A 21,546-nucleotide genomic window follows, 5' to 3' on the forward strand; every position below is an offset into this window, starting at 1 on the left:
ACAGATATCTGTTATTTTATGTTAAACAAAAAATCTGACTGAACCAGTAAGCTGTTGATTTACTGGCCTAACACGCTACAAGGAAGATCAAATATTTCCAGATACTTTATCTAAACAAGAGAATAGGCATAAAAACAAGTTTTGCTGTTTCTCCTAGCCAACTAGGAATGAAAAATCAATCCTCTGACAGTCTAGAGGTCGAAACTTATTCCATCGCTGCAGGGCAGTTAGGAGGCTTTGTAAGTTTCTCACATCCCTAGTAGTGGTTTGCACTGACAAAACATATTTATTCCAATGTATTTATTTGTTTCTGAAAACTTTATGTTAAGAAAAACTGAGACTTGGAACTTTGGGTTTCACATTTGTTATTATATGTTTATTTGTACAATATTTATATCATTAACAACAAAAAAAGAATTTGTACATAACTTTCTATTCTATTGTGTGAATATACTGTTTTCAACCATTGCCTCTTGCAATCTTAGAAGATAGAGTCCCCTGTTCACTTTTACAAGTTTTTTTTGTGTGTGGTTTCTGGAACTGACAGTCTGACAGAACAAATCCCCTGTCTTCACAAACCGCTTTCGAATTTGTATTTTGGTGACGACTTTATACTCTTATACAAGTAGTATTATTTTGAATTAAACATGCTCTTACTTTTGTAGAGTTCCTGGCTACTCTTTATATATCCATGAATTCTGCAGCAATGGAGCCGATGGGTGTCATGAACCATGCCCTACAGTTACAGCGATGGTAGAGTTCAAGAGGCCGTTATGTTCAAAATGAATTTTGCAGCAGCCTGGTTTCACTGGAGAGTCAATTCAAGCAGAATATCTTAATTCCTCCATTGAAACAAAAAACAAATTCACTGTTTTTGTTTCTGACAATACCCGCTAGAGCCCTGCACTTTAAATGTAAAATTGATTGTATGTAAAAAAGAAAATAAATGAAAGCTTACATTGATGTACTTCTATTTATATCAGCTGTATCACCATATCATTAAGAATCTATTATCACTCAATTGTAACAAATTTATCCTGAGCATCAGCAACACATTAACTCAACTCCTCAGAACAGAAGCAGTTCAGATGATATCCTGGGGTAGAGTTTGCATTGTAAACAATAACATTCAAAATAAACACAGCAGTGTAATACAAAACAGTGACATCTTTTTATTAGGAAAATTAGAAATGAAATTGACTTTTCTCCAGTGTTTCCTTTTACCACACTGAGCAGTAATTCAAGTGTAACAGCTATTCCAGCATTAAAGATTATAGAAATTCATTTACCAACATTTCAAGTCTCAAATTATATGAAGGGAAAATTGACATGGGAGGACAAGCAGATAATAGATTAAATTGGCAGCTGCATTTACGATCATGAAATAAGTACCATTTAAGGACGCAAAACATATACAAAACAAAAAGCATCACATAAAAACATGAGATGAGGTCTCTATGCAATTATACAAAAAAAAAACATTAGAAAGAAATTAATAATGATGATATAAAAGCAATACATCTGGACAGTCTAAGTCTGTCTATTAAGTGGTTGTCAAAGTACCAGTCAACTTTTAATCCATTCATGGTTCTGTTCTGAGTCAGCAGTTCTACAGAACCATTTGATATGTTCATTAACAGCAGCTACATTATTAAAAATTAGTACACAATAAAGCTGCCTAAATTGAGCATCATTATCCACCCATCCATTTTCTTTACACCCTTGTCCCTAATGGGGTCAGGAGGGTTGCTGGTGCCCATCTCCAGCTAACGTTCCAGGTGAGAGGCGGGGTCACCCTGGACAGGTCGCCAGTCAGTCGCAGGGCAACACAGAGACACACAACCATGCACACACACACTCACACCTAGAGGCAATTTGGAGAGGCCAATTAACCTGACAGTCATGTTTTTGGACTGTGGGAGAAAACCCACGCATGCACAGGGAGAACATGCAAACTCCATGCAGAAAGACCCCAGACTGGAAATCGAACCCAGAACCTTCTTGCTGCAAGGCAACCGCTCTACCAACTGTGCCACTGTGCACCCACTGCACAGAGCACCATTATCACTACAGCAAAACATGACATGAACATTTCTGCCCCTAACTTAATCCACTTAGTTACAAATGCATCAAAAATATCTGATATGTAACAGAAAATCATCTCACCTAATCAATACTGAATGAAGTGGTATAATATACACACAAAACTTGTCAATACTTTTGTCTCAGTAAGTTATTTTTTTCATCTAGAACATTAAAAAGTACATCAATTCAAAAAGTTATTTATTTTAAGATGACTAATAACTCCAGTGTCATTACATCAATTATATCATTTCAAGTTTTGGAGAAAAAAGCAAAACAAAACTTTTCTCAAAGGGTAAGCATTTTTTATCTTTTTTTATGATATGATTTGTTTATCAAATGAACAAATCACATCAACCTTACCATATGTAGCAATAGGGTAAAGTCTCCTTTAAGAGCTAAACATTTTATGTAAAAAAAACTAATAGACAGGCTTAATGAGTTTAAGTCATGTGATTGATGACGACCTTGAAATAACGTATTGACATCAGCATCACTTTACTGCAGTTAAATGCTGACAAGTACAGCAGGAACTGATCATGTGGAGAAAAGGGGCACTTTCTGCTGCTTCCATTCACTTCCACTGCACAATTCACTAATGCAAGAACCTGTACAAGTAAAGCTAGTGGCATCTAAATAAATGATATCGCATTACGCATCTGCTCTGCCACCACAGAAGACAGCCTCACCCACTGTATGTATTCTGAATAATTCGTAAATATTTTTTAATTTGGGGGAAACCCCCCCCCCCAAAAAACAGCCAGGTTAGCTAACCTAGCATATCTGGTACTTTAAGCTACATAATTTTATGCACAAAATTATTTTAGTTAAAATACAAACTTATAGATGGGAATGAAAATTGTTTCAAATGTTCTATTTGTTTACATTGTCTTTTCCTCTCGTCAGTCAGATAATTTAAACAGAATCTGTAGATTGTTTGAAAAGAAAATTGGTTTCTGAATTTAATATCGTATCTGAATCAAATCAGGACCCTAAAATTCGGGATTGTTAGACACTGGAAGATTTGCATTTCTACTCTTAAATGCTTGGATAGGTTGCTTGTCTACTAGGTCTCCAAGCCATGGCTTTAAGGTAACATCTGACTTTGTTCTCTTAACTTGAAAAATAGTTATATCATTCCTTACTTTATGAATTCATATCAAAGCTTAAGAGTTCGCCATCAATACTTTTATCTGAAAAGTCTTTTGTGATGTGCATCAGTGCCCGAGTTTAAAATTTTGAACACAACATTGCCCCATACATATTTTGTCTCGAGTTAGATGATGAAAATTTTAACATAGCCATTCAGAGCTTTAACCTAAACATAAAAGTTGTACAAAATATGATAAGTGTCCTTAGAAAAAGATCTGTCCACCCTCCCACATGATGATACGAGTAAGTGTTCATGTGCCAAAATAGATTAGGTGGAAAGGCAAAAATCCTTTGTGATTATGATAATTGACTAAATTTGCCTTTATGCCCTAATAATACCACAGAAACGGACTTCACCGTTAACTACAGCTGTTCAAAAAATGTAGCAAAACTGTGGCCAGTCCACCCACAGTTATAGCTACAATTGTAGTGCCTTGTGATTAAACGAGCTTGAGATGAGTTTTGGAGGTTGGAGCACAAAGGAGCATCAGTAGTGGCAGCTCAAGCCCTAAAACTCCAGCTTCTCTGAAAAGGCTGGAATGGTTTCTTGAGGTTGAAAAGCATGAGGTGAGGCTTGAGCCGTGGGGCTTTCTCAGGAATGACAGCAGCTTTACTTTCCTCAGTGGGAAATCGTTTTTGGTACACCTCTGGGTAAGACTTCTGGAACTGAAAGGGGAAGAAATGTAATTTGTTATCAAGTAGAATGTCAAAGAATCCTTGTAAATCACACCTCTAGAGTCTCGGCAGAATTTTCTGATACTAACAACTACTACTTAGTTGTTAGTAGTAGTTGTTAATGACTTAACATGTCAGATTGAAACAGAAATTCAAAGACAGGGCTTTCCTTTTCAGAGAATGCATTTTGCCTGGAAGAGAACAGAAACACTACTTCCTTTCGGAAACTAACGCTGGCTTAGAGTCCAATGTGGTGTCTTTTATCAATGTTCAGGACAAATTTGACTCACATTCGGAAGAATGCATCCACAGAGGCCAGTGTGACCCGCCTTGGAAAGTTGATCTAAATGTTTTCTTAATCTGTCTTGATGTAGTCACCCCTGCAGTCAGCACTATCCATTTATTACCCTTATCGCCCAAGACAAATGTTAGCACCAGGCGTGATCAGAGCCAACTGCTGTTTGCCAACAGGTTCCATTGCTCTAAATTTTCTGGAACTGAAAAATTCAGTCATCACCAAAGGAAAGGTCTGGTTGGATGTCTGAGGGGAAATGCCCTCTCCCTCTTGAACTCGGTAAGAAAAGACTTACATGACAGAGGGAGAAAGACACAGCAGATAAAGATAGAACTATGTGAGAGATACATAAACACAGTTCATGAAAGACAGAGAACATTTGACATTTTTCCCCCCTTAGGAATATTCTGTCAAATATGTAAACATATTCAAGACATTTTCAAGTATTTCTTCAATAGCTGTTGCAATTTTTTGTATTAATGGTCATTACATAGATTACACCAATCAACTACTCTACAGACTGATTGCTGTTATTAAAAGAAAGTAGGGGGGAGTAATGAAAGAAAAAATAATTACGTCTCCCCAACGCTCATGGCCAAGCTCCTAGAGGAAACACTGCTATGAAAATGCATACAGATGATTTATTATACTCCCGTTTGGCATTATGCTGGTTAAGGTTATCCAACAACAATCCAAATAATGTGCACACTTTCTTATTGCAGTTTCTCTTAAAAGCATAAATTTTATTAGGGTCGGAGTTTCTGCAGAAGAAAGACAATGCAGTGGTTTCCATGAAATGCACATGGATGAGTTATGCATCCTTCCAGCTTATTGTTTGTGATCATTTTTTTCCCTATGTATGTTCGTACCTGTTTGAGTCTTTTCCTCTTGTCTTTTGCAGGGAGTTCTTGGTCTGCAATCAGACCTTCCAGCAGCTGCTGCAGGGGGATCTGTGTTCCTATAACTTTCTGCTCCTCACAGTCTACTCTCTTGATCTGTTTGCAGAAAGCCGGCGATGCACTGAAATCCGTATCCGAGCCTGCATATTTGATCTGACGGAAGAAGGAAAATAAAATATCCCATGAAATTCTCTGGTAGTTTTCAATTGCACTATCAGAAGTACAGCCGAGGGTGTGGTTATGCTCGACAGGACAGCCGAAATATAACGAGGCTCTACATCTCATCTATTGGCTATTTATTATTTTTTTTAAAGTGACAATTCAAATTTTATATAGCATGTCACCAAGACAAAGGATTTAATTTGCAAGACACGTTCAATTTAATAATATTTTATGAATCCTAAAGGGAAATTAAATGATGGATGCAACTCATGTAATTTTTCTGAGTTGCTGTTGGCAGGAAGAACCGCTGTAGCAGTCTTTGTTACAGTGATTCTAAAGACGCCTCTGACTGCAGACAGTCTCAGGAAGAGGATGCTCAGGGTTGTTGGTTATCTCACGTTTAAAAACAACTACAGTGCAAAACAGAAAACACGGTGTTCTAGTGAGAGAGTCAATATGATACCAAGTGAAATTCTGAGAAAGTATACCAGTACTGGTAATTTTTTTTTTTTGCTTAAAATTTCATTTATACCCGATGAAAACTAATGTCTAGTCACATAACAGTATGTTAAAAATGTTGGCTGATTTTAAATACCTGACAGACCTCACACACGACTATCAAATATTGTTGATAAAACAGGGTTGGCCCAGGAGTATATGTGTTGTCCAGACATACAGCAAAGACAACACAACTCACCATTCACAAACAGATTTCACTCATGAACATTCAGATGTCAAACTCTAAATCTGGCAAACCCCCGAGATCAAACGTAAGTTCAGAGCAAACAAACATGGCTGACAAGGAAGAAGCAGTGATGATAATTTGCGGACTATCTTCAACAGAGAAAAATAACAAAACATAAAGACGTCTCCGACGTTCAAATCCAAGATTTGAGATCGAGATGTTCTGAGATCCTTCAAAGCAAATCAGATCTCTCCAGCCACACCACACGCCGCAGAAATACCTTATAAAATTTGATTTATCACAATAATCAACGTTAGATTAGCAAAATTCTATTAATAACTAGAGATGTGCCGATCAGGTTTTTTCCTGCCGATACCGATCACCCATGAGGGCCGATCACCGATACTGATCACATAATTATTATTTATTTATTTTTTATTATCATAAACACTACCGATTACATTATGTGGAAAAAGGAACCATGAATTCACCTTAATTTAGACAAAAACTTGTTTTTAATAACTTTTTCCAAGAAGAAAACTAAACAAAACAGGCATTCTGCAAATTGTACTGCTATCAGTAATACTATCTTTAATAGACTGAAAACATATGAAGGCTCTGAAGAGGCTAAATAATGCAAAGAGCCAAAATAAAACCTCTCAACATTGCCAAAAAAATTCAAGTATAAAACTTAACATTCAAAGGCAAATACAGGTTCCATTACAATAAATAATCCTGAGTTACTGAATGAAAACTTCCTGATAGCATGGCAGCTAGCTGATTACTGCTAGTTCTGAGTGGCTGTTTCTGACTGAACGGAGTAATTATGCATAGCAGGGAAGAGATTGATTATTTATTTAGAGAATTTCTGTCTCATGTTAGGACAGCGAAAGTTTTAATACGTATGTAAAATGTATTTTTTTAGGTTAGATGCTGCAGCTTTAAGCAGAGGTTCGGTGTGAGAGTCACTACTAGGTGGAGCAGAAGCGGCGCTCCGTCTGTGAAATATTACTACCTGTAGCGTAGCAGCGGTTCAACAGCGAGATCAGAACCAGGGTCTTACATCGCAGCTCGAAGACTTAAATAATTTTGCGGGTTATTTGTTTAGCTTTCTGACTGTCTAATCCGGGTGAGTGTTTGTAGCTGTGCGCTGCTTTACCTGCTATCTGGTCCTCCGTATGTCTTTTTTACTGCAGTGAGCCTCGATGTAGCCAAACTCCGTCAAGTATGCCATTGTTTTTATGTCGTATTAGCTTCGTTGTGTTGATGCATTTTTACGTGCTTCAATTTTCCGCCGCAACACGCAAACTTTCCCATTCACTCAGTGCGTTATAGTTCAACATCGCTTAGGATTTGTTACTGTGCGTTTGCGCAGTGTGAAGGAAAGAAGAGACCAGCTGCACAGGCAGGCTGAGAAATGAGATGCAGGTGATCGGTATCGGCAACAAGAGCCAATGATCACCGATCATTCACTTTTTCACAAAAATCGGCCGATTATGATTGGTGACCGATCGATCGGCACACCTCTATTAATAACCATTCATCAACAGTATTAACAATGCAGCAAAAACATAGCCATGAGTTCGTTTTTGTTCTGACTCAATATAGTGACCCTATTATGAGTCTGTAATAAACCTGAAGACGAGCCATCCTCTGAAGACCTCTGCACTGCGTAGCAGCTACTGGACCATAAATAATTACTGATGCTCCGGTGTGCAATTAGGTTTAAAATGTTCTTGAGCTCCCTGACAAACAGCAGGATGGTGTTCAGAGGCTCCCTGTCTCGTTTAATTAGCTCTATAAGTTGCCTTCAGGGGCTTAACGTTTGGTTTTACCTACTGAATCAAGCGAAGAGTTATCTACACTTGTGTAAATAACTACCAGGAAAAAAAAAAAGAACCTCATACGCAACACTCCATCCAGAGTGCGGTTTCAAAGCCCTACTATTCATCACCATTAACAGAAAAAGTCAACCATGAATGACTACAAATTGTCAGTGCTCTGCCTTCTTGATTCCCTGTGCTCTTGGAATAATATTAATGTGCAGAGGAATTGAACAAAACTCTACAACACTTTCTGACAATGGAGCCGTTAGGGAGCGTACGTTAAAGTATGGTGTTCTGTGTTTACATATTGCACAAAGCAAAAATCCTTCAAGCATCATGCAGTTTTTCATACCACATTTAAGAGTTAATTCGTTATTACAGCAACTTCCTCATATATGTAACTTTACCACTACCTGCTCCAACCCTGATTCCCATTACTAAACATTTTGAAAAAAAATTACATACAGCATAGATGTGTCTAAACGGATTAGAACAATTAAAAAAAAATAACGGATGGCCTTGAATTATTTGGAGTACATTTTGAGGAAAACAACAGGGCATCTTTTTCTGTAATAATATGTGACATCACGGTTGAATGCTTTATTAGATTGCATCACCGGAACTACTATGAATTTAATCACTTTTACACCACTTTACACCAGTAGGACACAATCTTGCTGGATAATGCTGCCAGGTTGTGCTGCTGTAACGAGGCAGTCATTTTATTTGAAATATCAATTACATGTGTAATTTGGTGTTGATCAGACACATTATGACACAGAATCATGTGTTGTTAGTAAAACAAGGACATTCTGTTGTGGACTTCATTTCTTCTTTTAATTTCTGCTCGACTTTGTCAGAGTTAAGACATTGTTTTCCTTCTTAGCTCTGATTCGTAACACAATAACCGAATGAATCTAATCTAAACACAACATGTTTTGCACTAAGTTTGTGCATTCTGGTATGTAAATTGTAATAGAATTAATTGGAAATAAAATCTCAGTCAGCTCAGACACAGATATTTAATGGACAAAAAAAAAAAAAAAAAAAAAAAAAAAAGAAGAAGCAGAACCCAGTGAGTTGAAGTTGGCTCATAACTTTCGTTTCGTGTTTGCGTTCTGTTTAAACATGACTGACCTGAGCTCTTTTCAAGTGTGACAGATGCTCCTCAACCTGGCAGCGCAGCTTGGCATTCACTTGGAAGATCGCGCCGTGGCGCTCCATCATGAAGGTCACCAGTTTGGTAGCGAGCAACTCGTCCAAGTCCATGTCATCGGGAGAGCCCAGGACGCAGTGAGAGAACATCTGCACCATCTGCACTCGGATCACAGAGGAACAGGAAATGGGCACCGACTTCATTATCAACACAATTACCGTAGCATAAGGACCAACGAAATGAACGACCAATCTTGTGCAGCTAATACTAATGATGTTTTGTATGCGTGCAGTGTTTCAGGTGATGCTTACAGTCTATCCCCAAGATGAACAAGTTAGTTTCCTAATTAACAGCAAGATTGGATTTTTAATACAGGCTGTAACTATAAGTTCTGATATTATATCAGCAGGATAGAATATTGCCTGTAGCGTGTTGATGGCTGAAATAGGCAAGTGTTTTCTTTGCAACTTGCTAAGCAAGTTGTTGTGTAATCAAGCCTGTATGTATAATTTTGACATAGTTTTGGACAATAAATCAATAACAATTTATGTCGAAATAGACGTGATCAAAATCAATAGATAAAACATCTGACAGGAAATTCAATATATGAAATATTCACTGGACTGTGATCCAGAAACATACAGCATTCTGGGAGTTGTAGGCAGAGGAAAGGCTTTAGTTGTTCAATCTCTCAGGGTGAGCTAAAAAAAGGTTGGTGGTGGCATCAACTAACTCACTCTTTGGTTACCTAGCAACAACCTGTTGGGTAACTTGCGCAGCAGCAGTCCCAGGTTTTGCCACTGTGCCTCATTACTGCTTAAAAGTAAAAAACAGCATGGAGTGAAAACTGTGGATAAAACAGAAAATGTAACGAAACCAGTTTGAAAGTATTTGAAACAGTTAAAAAAAAAAAAATCACATAATTAATAATTATCAAACGACTGATATGAAATGCACATATGGTAATAAGTTTTTCAGCCACGTCGTCCAGCTTTGTTTTGAACCCATGAGAATTAGAGGCCAGAAATTCAAACTTGTGTTCCCAGTTGTTGTTATTAAACACTGCCTGAAGACGTATGCTGCAATGTCAATCAACAGGGAAAAAAGGAACAGATAAAAAAAAAAATGATTAAAATTATAACAACAATCTTGCCATGTATGACAGAAGGCAAACTTTTGACTAGAACTATAAAAATTAATACCGCGATGTAACTAGGTTCTCAAAAGGTCAGCATGACAACTCTACTTATTGCTGCAAGCTTTTCATAAATATCGCCACACAACTGTCAGAATGCTCTTATGGGATTACACTGACTTGTAGAACATGCCGCGAGCTCAATAAAACAGAAAGCCTGTACGGTTGTACACAGAGATTAAACTGAGGGAAGTTGTACCAGCGTGCGGGTAGCAATAGTGTCGTTAAGAGGAGGCAGGCGGGGATTGTGGCAGACGCGAGCCATGAGGCGCAGTAAAAGCTGGAGCCGCCTGCGGTTTGGCGGTGGCAGCAGCAGGCAGCTGACTTGAAGAGCCTCGGTGGCTTTATCCTGCTCCTGTAGCAGGCCTGCAAACATGGAGAGAGATGAGTTCTGCTCTCTGAGGGGGCGAATACTGCATAAGGTATAGACAGTCAACAATGTGAATAACTCACTGAGGATGTTGACAAAGACCTCGTAAAGACGGAAGGTCAGCAAGGGCTCTTTTAGTTTTTGATAATAATCTGCTACGGTCCTCAGAACATCTCTCTCGAACCCTGGGTACAGCGGCTGCTTGGCATCATTGCCTTCAGGCCCTGGCAGAAAATGTCAAAGAAAGGTTAGCAACACTTTATTTGAAAGGGTGTGCAAAAGACTTGCATGACACCTGGCATAACACCTGTCATGAATATGAAGGAGTACTTTTTGAATGTTGTCGTGAATTGTTGCATTACATGTATCAACTTTGCACTAAAAGATACTTACAGTTTGCAAGGCATTTCATTGCTGAGATCACCCAATACGGCATGTCCTCTGGAAATGCAAAAATATGGTTCTTTACTAACAATAACAATAAATAAAAAAAAGTCATTTTAATCAAATGAAAAAGGAATTGTCCAGCATCATACCAGCTTTGTTTTCCAGAACAACTATGCCTGTTTTATTAACACTGAAGATATTGACAACAATGTCTTTCCCATTCACATGTGCTGGGCTTAAAATTCCATCCAACGTCTTCAGGCCCAGAACTCTCTGCAAACTAAAGGAACAACACTTTTAAGATAGCATGAAAAAAACGAGACAAACAAACACAAAAGATGCAAGTCATGTGAAATGAAAACATACTGTGTGACAGTCATCGATTTCCAGATGTGGTCCACTTGTTTGGAAGTCACTTCCCTCCTACGTATGAGCTTGCATTCATGCACATCTCCAATGGCAACGCTGTGTCTTTTATTCCATAAGTCTGAATTCTTGTTGAAATGGATCCGTAAAAGAGGGAAAAGAAGATTAACGCCAAGCGAGACAGCAATCCAGTAAAACTATCCGATGATTAAATATTTACATGACAGAGAGAACAGTAATGAATGTATTCTTTGACGGAAATCCATTAAAATAAAAACAAAAGTGTCTCAATCCGTATTTAGAGGTGACAAAATAACCAAAACGAGAAGAATTATTTATCTTTTTTTTTCTGTATGTACAGGAAATAAAAAGTCGATGAAGGTCATTTTAAATCTCCATATATTTCGATGAAGCCACAGAAAGGAGCGAAACGTCTGTGGCCTTTTCTCACCAGTACTGCAGATTTCTGAGGTGCAACATTTTCTTTCTGAGGCAGTTCCTCGTAGTCATCCCAGCGGATTAGCCTGGGCAGGTCGCTGTCGTCTCTCCATGATGGTCTTGTTGGAAGAGACTTGAGCGGAGACATTGTGGGGAACCTGAAAGAGAAAGATGACAGCACCTAAGACAAGACGAAAGTAAAAAAAAAAAAAACAACCCTGTGAAGTTTGATTTCGGAGACAAGACCTGGGGAAGAGCAAAACAACACTTGTATCGAATTAAAATACGATTGAAATCAGAAATATATTATTCAGATGCACCTGTACATACAACATTATTGAGTAAGCACAAATCTTTTGTCTACCAAGTAAAATTACCCGCATTTTTAAAATCCCATGCCTTCGTTACCTGTACAGATGGCTGTTGTCTTCAAAGTCCTCTGTCCCGTGGCGTCCTTTGACGTCTTCAATCACATGGGCTTTAAAGAACTTCCTGAGCAGCTGCAGAGTCTGGTAACGCGTTACCTCGGGCCCAAAGTTGTAGTTGCTTCGGAGAAGCTCATGAAGATAATCCACCGCCTCCGAACCGGCGAAAGTGCAGTCATAGCAGCGAAAGTTCGCCCAGTGCCTCCGTAATGGCATACCTCCACGAAAAAGCTTAATGGTTTCATTCCACTGCATTAGGGAAACACAGAAGGTGTTTAAAATAAATAAATAAAAAGTTTAAAGAAAATCTGTTAAAATGTCAGAGCATCTACTGAGTGATTATTAGAAGTCAAACATCAAATACTTTGCCACAAGAAATACTTTCATAACAAGAAATGAGATTCGGTATTTCCAGGAAGGCTTTGAACGTTCAATCAGCAAATATTAATCATTTTGCATTGGAAAAGTAGCTGACGGTTGCTATAGCTTCAATCATTACAGATGGCACCTCAGGCATACATTACAATATAGACAAAAATATTATGCCAAATTCAAATGAATACAGCCATTTTAAACCTCTCTAGCGATTCAAATAAGTCCTTCACAGGACATGAAGATCAGCTATATAATCACAACATTTGCATATTTGAGTGTTTTAGTCGTTCAACTCCTGATAGAGTTAATTGAATGGGTGGGAGAAAAGAATAGAGTCAATCAGATTCAGAGCAGACAGACGAGGTTGCATAAGCGTCAATAAAGCTCAACAAGTGCTAAATGGTATATAATTATATAAACGAAAATAAATTTAAAAATTCTTAACACTGGCCTTGAGACGATTGGGGAAAATGACCAGAATCGCTGAAAAAATAGCAATAAAAGTAAGTATCTGCTGTACAGAAGGGAGAACTCAATGAGAGCTCTCCTTTTCGAAAAGATAGAGAATCTCAGAACAGATTCTGTAACGCTTGAAATAAATAGTCCCTTTGAAATAATAGCGAAAGAACAGTAATTTTTCCAGATTCTGTTTCACTGTCTTTCTATTGTGTTTACTGGGGCCACAGCGCCAACACCAAGGACTTTTCAATAGACCTGCACAGCTAATATTATTACTTGAGTGTTTCCCTACTATAAGCAGTCACGCTGTCTGCTGCGTGGGAAGATTTTCCATTGCATGGGACGGGCGAATTGAATTACTATATATTTTTATCTTGGCGTATTCCTCAGCCTTTAATATAGAACAACACAATATAATTACAATTAAAATCAATCCTCATGCTCAGCTCTGGTGACATGTTGATATAAAACCAGCATGGGGCATAAATGGTTTTAATAAGGTTGTTTTCCAGGGTCGAGTGAGTTACAACATACAATTTTAAGATGTTTTTAAAAGGTGAACCAGCTATTTACTCTGAATTTAAAGTGAATTCCTGTGATTCTTTTTTTATTATTCTGTCAGATCTGTCTGAATTAAGATTATTTAAAACCTCTAATCCAATGAGGTTATACATGCAGCATAAATATGAATCCATGCTCTGTTGTTCCATTAATATTTTCAGTGATAATTTTATTAATGTAGCAGAAATGTTACACTAGGAAAGGTTACACCAAGACATTTTGGTAAATTTTAAGATGCTGTATATGTATTATTAATACTATGGCCGTACAGCAAACCTTTCAATAAAACCATCTCAGAATGAAAGTAAGAATCTCTCTATATATTTTATTTATCTTTTAGATACACCACTCTGCCTGTACTGCATGTTTACACATTGATATACTGTTTCTGAAAAAGTGGCCATAAATCTATCCAGATCAAATTCGTGTATGTTGTATTATTAGTCTATCTTGGAAAAAACCCAAACGACAAATGAATAATTGGCACCCAAATTTATTGTGATATTAATAGCTTTATGTAACCTTTTAACCAAAAACACTGTGTTTGTTATCAGCAGTTACTCAAGTGCAAATGGAGCAAAGTCCCAAGTCACAGAATGAGTACATTGTGACTCATGGTTCTCTTTCAGAAGCGATATTGATTGTTTTAGTGACAGTAAATTGAATTTTAATGTTATCTAGTCGTTTATTTAGAAGTCAGGCTTGTAGAGTGGCCATATTATAAAGAGATGCTAATAAAACAAGCGTTATACACCATTGACAATCACAAGGAAAAGATACACTTTTCCACCTCACTCACGATACCCAAACGAGCAAGAAACTCACCAGCTTCGTGGCCCGGTATGGCCCGGGTCCGATAACTTGGCCTTCCATGCCCTTATAGCCGCACGAGCGAAAACATTAAGCTATAAAGTATTAAAAATTATCCCAACACGGCGATAAAAAAGTGAGCCGGGGCAACCTAGACGGAGGCGTTGCTGCCAACTTTGAATCTGGTGCGTCACTCGGATTAGGCAACGTGACTGGACGGCGAACTAGTCACGTGACCTGCACAAGTAACGCTCGAAGGGGCGAGGATTTACGAGACATGGAGACTGGATTAACACGAGAAATGATTTTTAAAAACAGGCTTCTCACTCAGTTTTAGGCTTTAACGTGTAAAATTGTCTGAATTTAACTAAGTTCTGAATGTGTGCGCGTTTGTGAGCGCAACTGTGCACGTGGAATCCCTTTGAGCGGGTAGAAAAGCAATACATAAACTTAAAAGTCAATTTATTACAGGTAGACCGCAGATGATTTCTGATTGGTTAGAACTTGATAACAGTAAGATACACCCAGGACCATTGCTCAGTTTCTGTCAATATTAAAAGTACTTATAAATATTTATAAATGCACTATATAGACATATATGAGTGAACTGACCACAATCAAAGCACAAATTGTGCCTAGACATTTTAAATGATCCTATAGTTATGCAATGACGGCAAGCTGCTGGTATAGCCTTTTCATTCAAATGAACTTTTCTGGCAAAGATTACATGCACAAACAAGGAATTTGACTTTGGTTTCAAGTGCTCACACTGCACACATTAAGCATAATCAAAGCAATGCTTCCAAATTACAATGACTGCTGGTATATTCAGGAGGGGAAAACTGTATGTCTTCAGAGGTGACCTTCAAATCAAAAGTGGACCCCTGTGGTAAATAATCTAAAGTGGTTCAAAGCTACTCGAAAGATGTGCCATCCCATGAAACTGCTTTAAAAGAGAAACCCTTGGGACAGCTGGAGAGCTGTGTTTTCAACAGGTTCTTTAACAGCATGCTAACTACAGCATATGTAGATTGTTTTGTTTACTCTGGGTAAAATCCAAAGGTCCATGGCCTAATATCTATCCATTCATTTCCCTTTCATTTTGCACTGCTGAAATAAACAATCTTTCACATCCAGGTTATATCATCCTCAATATGGTTAATAACAGAGGAATTTAATGCATAAAGAACTAGAGCGCTACATCAACACCCTGAAATGTTTGATCTCAGACGTTGTTTAACTCTGTCCTCAAAGATGAGCTAAGACTTGTAGAGAAGTTATCAGTTTATCACAGTTATCAAATATTTCAACATGTCTAAAAAAAAGTGTTTGGCATCCTGCCTTACGTGGTGAACAAAATGATGTATACAGTATATGTTATTTTATATATTTGTTAATTTTTTTATATATGTTGGATATATATTTATTCTTTATTTTACATATTAATTTTTATTTCTTATTATGTCGGTTATGGTCCTCCATATGTGTCTAGTTGTAGATTCTATATATATATATATATATATATATATATTGTAACCTCCGTTGAAGGCTCAGTGAAGACACACATGGAGTCGGATAGCCAGAACATTAACAACTGTAATGGCTGAACACACAGGTCTTTTCACTCGGACAGATAGCCTTTTCACTCACGGTTCGGCTCTCTCTTTTCTGCCGCTAAGCCTCATGGGAAAACACATAACAACATAACAGCACCCTTTAACCGCTACATTGCCCCCCCTCAGACGGTTAGCTGTCCCAGCAACCAGGAATGCCTATGTGATATGAACCACAACATTGAACAACAGAACTCTTAGTCCATTACGGATTAACTATAAAGTCTCTAAACCATGCAGGAAGGCGCCGTTGTCTGGGGTTAGCGCGCCGGGACTCACCCTGGACAACTTGAGGCGTAGGAGAAACCACTGGCGGAGGGTCTGTCTCCAGCTCGCCAACCGCAGGCTTGCCTGGCTGGTATGGGGCCAAGCGATCTCGGTGAAGAACCACCAGCCGGCCCCTCTTGCGCATGTGGTACACCACATCAGAAAGTCTGTGAATCACCACAGATGGTCCAGCCCACTGACTGGTGAGCTTTGGGGACAGTCCTTTTTTCCGTTCAGGGCAAAACACCCAAACCTTGTCCCCAGGCTCGAAGTTCTTCCCCTGGCAGCATGAATCATAAGCCCGCTTCTGCTTGAGTCTGGCTGCAGTTAGGCACTCCTGAGCCAGTTCATGAGCAACCCGTAGACGCTGCCTTAAATCACAGATGTAGCTCAGCCCTGACCCAACAGGTTGCTCCGTTCCGGGGGGTTGTCCAAACACCAATCCACTGGGGTGCGTAGTTCATGGCCAAACATCAGCAAGGCAGGGGTGCAGTGAGTGGACTCCTGGACCGCTGTCCGGTAAGCCCACAAGATGACAGGCAGGTGTAGATCCCAGTCATGTTGCCGTTTATCCACCAGAATAGCCAGCTGGGTGGACAAGGTCCGGTTGAACCACTCAACCAGCCCATCGCTTTGAGGGTGAAGTGGCGTGGTTCGTGTCTTCTTGATGCCAAGCCTCCGGCAGACCTCACCAAACACCTCCGCCTCAAAGTTCCGGCCCTGATCACTGTGCAGCTCCTCGGGGGCACCGAACCGACAGAACATCTCACTCACCAGTCTTTCAGCCGTGGTGGCAGTGCTCTGGGTCAGGGATGGCATATGCCTCCGGCCACTTAGTGAAATAGTCCATGGCAACTAGGTTGTAGCGGTTCCCTCTTTCCGTCACAGGAAATGGGCCCAGTACATCCACACCCACTCGTTCCATTGGAGCACCCACCTGGTACTGCTGCAAGGGGGCATGTGAGCGCTGGGTTGGCCCTTTCTTTGCTGTGCAAGCATCACAACAATGGACATGGAGCTCCACATCTTGGCGGCAGCCAGGCCAATGGAATCTCGACCGGAGGTGTTGCAGCGTCTTAACGACTCCAAAGTGGCCTGCCCCCACCGAGCCATGGACCATCTGGAGCACCTTGGCCCGCAACTGTTTGGGCACCAGCAACTGAAGAACGTCGCGCTGTGCTGCTGGAGCTTGCCACTGTCGATAAAGGAGCCCACTGCGGCAGCAAATGGTGGACCACTGGGAGTACAGTGCCTTAGTCTCTGGATCTAGAGCTGCTATCACCTCCCAGGTGGGCCGCTGGCCAGCCTCCACCCACTGCTTGATCCGAGCGAGGACAGGGTCCCGATCTTGTTCCTCCCGCAGTTGTTCGGCCCCCATAACTTCCACACCATCCATAGACCCTTCAGTCACCCTGAGACACCTAGGATGTTGTGGGTTGTTGCTGACGACTTGTAGAGCCACGGTCTGGGGGTCCATTGACCCACGTCCTTCCACCCGTTGACACTGCTTACAGTCAGTTCCAATTGCACACGGCCGGCGGGACAGGGCATCAGCATTGCCATGAAGCCGACCAGCCCGGTGAACGATTTGGAAGTTGTAATTCTGCAGTGCCTCTAACCACCATGCTAGTTGCCCTTCTGGCTCTTTGAAATTCAGCAACCAGGTCAGGGATGCATGGTCAGTGCGAAGAAGAAACTTCCTCCCATAGAGGTAGTGGCGGAAGTGTCGAACTCCCTGGACAACAGCCAGCAGCTCCCGCCGGGTGACACAATAGTTCCTTTCTGCCCGGCTGAGGGTGAGGCTGTAATAAGCAACAAACCGTTCTCCTGTTTCTCCCCCTTGCGAGAGCACTGCCCCAATGCCTCTATCACTAGCATCAGTATCCAGAATGAAGGGTTGGTTTGGGTCAGGATACTGCAGTACTGGGGCCCCCACCAGTGCCATCCTGAGTGCAGAGAAAGCAGCAGCACAGTCTTCATCCCAGTGGAATGTTTGTCCCTTTTGGGTCAGCCGATGCAGGGGGCTGACGAGAGTGGCAAAGTCCTTCACAAATCTCCGGTAATAGGAGGCTAGCCCCAAGAAGCTACGCAGCTCCTTCGTGTCCCGAAGCTCTGGCCAATCCCTCACTGTACTGACCTTGTCCGGGTCTGTGGATACTCCGGCTGCACTGATGACGTGGCCCAGAAAGGTGGTCTCTCTCCGGAGCAGGTGACACTTCCATGGGGGAAGTCGCAGGTTAGCCTGGCGAATGGCATCAAACACTTCCTGGAGGTTGGCCAGGCCTGCCTCAAAACTGTCTGCGTGCACCAGAAGGTCATCCAGGTAGACCACACAGCGGCTTCGTGGAATATGGGCCAACACCCTTTCCATGAGGCGTTCAAAGGTAGCTGGGGCATTGCAGAGACCAAAAGGCATTACCTTAAATTGCCACAGTCCCTGCCCAATGGTGAATGCTGTCTTTGGGCGAGCTTCTGGAGACAGTTCCACTTGCCAATAACCGCTGCGAAGGTCGAGGGAACTGAACCAACTGGACCCAGCAATGTAGTCCAGCGTATCGTCAATGCGTGGGAGGGGGTAGGAGTCCTTGCGGGTGTTTTCATTCAGTCGTCGGTAGTCAGAACATTAGCAACTTTAATGGCGGAACACACAGGTCTTTTCACTCGGACAGATAGCCTTTTCACTCACGGTTCGGCTCTCTCTTTTCTGCCGCTAAGCCTCATGGGAAAACACATAACAACATAACAGCACCCTTTAACCGCTACAATATATATATTGAGAAAGAGAGAGAGTCTCCCTCTGCTCCTCCGCCTCCCTGTGTTTTGTCCGAGGCTCTGCTTCCCAAAGAGCACCGGCGCCGTCCGCTGGACCCTCCTCCAGGGTCCACCTCTGCCTGCTGGATCATTTCAGTGGAGATTTCAGACTGTGGCAGGAAGCCGGAGTGCCCGGAGAGAAACCTGCAAACAGGAAACCTGTCAAATCTTTTTACCTTTTGTCCTCTGGTGTCTGATCAATTCTTCTCGTAAATGTAAATGAAACCATTGTTGAGCATGTCTTCACTGCAGTCTGCAGTGAAGACATGCTCGTTGTCTGCCTTCACGGTTCGTTCTCCCTTCATTAAATAACAGTAAACGTCTGTCAGCTTTGGATCCGTACAGATGACGGAGGACAGGTGGTACGTCTCCGTCCCACATTCTGCAGGCACATCGATGGTCTGAGCAGCTTTGGTTTGGTGCTTCCTGGTCAACCTGTGCAGAAAAAATACCAGGACCTTGTTATCGGTCAGGCAGTGTTTTTTCTGCCAAGGTGACCCGCAGCCTGAACAACGGCGCTTGCACGCCAAATCCAACCAGTATTCAAGCAGTATAGATATACTGGTTGAAAATAATACTGGTGGAAGGGCAATCATGGCGCCGTTGTTCAGGAGCCTGAGAGAAGTGGCTCCACAGTTAGAGCAAGAGTCGTTGTCGTACAACTCTCTCTCTGTGTTGCCGCCAAACGAATCCAGCCAGACCAGCACAGACTCCAGCAAACTTTTTATGTCATAGTCCTTTCCTACGCCTGATGGCAGCTTCTTCTCCCTCAGCTCCATCAGAACTGGGGAAAGGTCTTGTTGACTAAAATGCTTGCCGGGCTGACGGACAGCTGAGAGAATGAGACTCCCACAGCAGGGGATGGACGATGCCTCCAGAAAAACCCTTTCCTTAGCGAGACACCGCTTGGTGACGCTCAGGTTTAGGATGCTCTGGAATGCATCGTTCACCCAGCTGTTGTGGAGCTCATCAGAGAACTTGAAGAAGTTCTCCTCCGCTTGTCCTGGTCCTGCAGATGTCCTCCCTACATCTAGCAGATCCGAGCCACCGCTAGCTACTGAATTAATGTTAGGGGAACAGGAAACCTCGACAGCAATGGACATCTTTACATTCAGATATGGTTTTTCAAACAAATGAGCAACACTGTTTTCATCTGAATTACAACGTTCCCCGTCCGGGGAACGTCGTAATTCAAAGGACCCTGTGAATGTGCCCTTCAGAGGACTCTCCTGTAAGAAAAGGGATGGGACCAGCGAAATCAAAGCTTTGGCTGTCACTTCAGCCACAGCTTTGGCTGCGAGATCAGCCGCAGACGAATCTTCCCCAGCCGGGTTAGATTTTTCTGCGACTGCAGTCTCACCCTCACGCTGTACCATCGTCTCCGAACAAACCTCCCCAGCCGGGTCGGTTTGTCCAGAGACAGTACCATTATCCTCTGTACTGTCTCGTACAGAGGACGAGATGGAGTCCGAGGTCCCAACATCCAATGCCTTTTCAGAACAAACCTCCCCAGCCGGGTTGGTTTGTTCTTTGGAAGTGGATGGAAATCCTTTCCAAAACAGATCGTCCTCTTCATCCTGATCGTTTTCTTCATTGCAATCCTTCCCTGGAAAAAAACGATCGCATACTTTCTTCATCCCGGTGGTCACGGCATATCCGATGCCCCAACCAACCGGGAATATCAGGGGAACAAGCGCCGTCGCAAAACTGAACATTGTTGCTATAAACAAATCTGAAACTCCAAGAAATGCCTGGATCCTGACTGATGCTTAGAGATTCCAGTATTCAAGCATTAGAACTTCTTTGATCTACTGTGATGTACATGTCATCTATGACCTCATCAGTGAGCTCACTAGACTTCTGGTGCAACGCCTTGCTTCTGATCGTTGTTATGGAAATGATCAGATCAGCTCTGCATGACTCAAGCTGACATAAATATTTAAATAAGACGTTATACTTTTTATTTATTTAACATGAAGAGATTAATAGATTTGTATATGATTTAATTTTTGCTTTTGTGGTTTTCCATACCTGCTGTGGTATAAATGTTCTGAAGCCTTTTATCCACCATTATTTGTAATAACTATTAATTCATTAATTAATATTTTACTATTTTTTACTATTTTACCAAACATAAGAAACAAAAGCAGAAGAGCGATCCAGACCTGCACTTATACATAATTTATTGAGGTCCAGAACCCAGAAGTTCTTGGCTTGCGTCATTCAGGAGCCTTGGGGATAAAAAAGGCTTCATGATTGTATTGCAAAGGCAGATTTCAAGAACAACTGGGCAAGAGTTTGAGTCAGGTGCTATCTCAAGATGTAGACGTGTGTAGGAATCTCCACGATGTCAGTAACACAGAGTAGCATGTCTTAGAAGACACGCGTGTGCGTGTGTGTGCAAGTAAAATGCTTGCTACCTTTCTGGGCACAATAGTGCATATATATATATATATATATATATATATATATATATATATATATATATATATATATATATAATTTTTATTTATTTATTTTTAATTTTTTTGTCATAG

The 21,546-nt window shown here is 41.0% G+C and overlaps 1 protein-coding gene across 4 annotated transcripts; it reads right to left on the reverse strand.

The window, feature by feature from the left end:
- Window positions 1-1,152: 1,152 nt before the first annotated feature.
- Window positions 1,153-16,467, reverse strand: LOC103478272 (DEP domain-containing protein 1B). Of its 4 annotated transcripts, none has more exons than XM_081597271.1 (11): window positions 16,211-16,467; window positions 12,097-12,362; window positions 11,702-11,846; window positions 11,251-11,378; window positions 11,034-11,164; window positions 10,891-10,938; window positions 10,581-10,721; window positions 10,327-10,493; window positions 8,914-9,090; window positions 5,074-5,256; window positions 1,153-3,900 (listed from the first exon to the last, which is right to left on the reverse strand). In XM_081597271.1, the coding sequence occupies exons 1-11, from the start codon at window positions 16,355-16,357 to the stop codon at window positions 3,736-3,738; spliced, it is 1,698 nt and encodes a 565-aa protein (XP_081453397.1). In that variant the 5' UTR covers window positions 16,358-16,467; the 3' UTR covers window positions 1,153-3,735. The 4 variants fall into 4 exon arrangements, with proteins under 4 accessions (XP_081453397.1, XP_008430210.1, XP_081453396.1 ...); XM_008431988.3 differs by lacking the exon at window positions 16,211-16,467 and adding an exon at window positions 14,334-14,581; XM_081597270.1 differs by having other exon boundaries at window positions 10,327-10,721.
- Window positions 16,468-21,546: the final 5,079 nt, after the last annotated feature.

The sequence above is a fragment of the Poecilia reticulata genome, chromosome 16 (assembly GCF_904066995.2).
Source record: "Poecilia reticulata chromosome 16, P_reticulata-male-v2, whole genome shotgun sequence".
Lineage (NCBI taxonomy): Eukaryota > Metazoa > Chordata > Actinopteri > Cyprinodontiformes > Poeciliidae > Poecilia > Poecilia reticulata.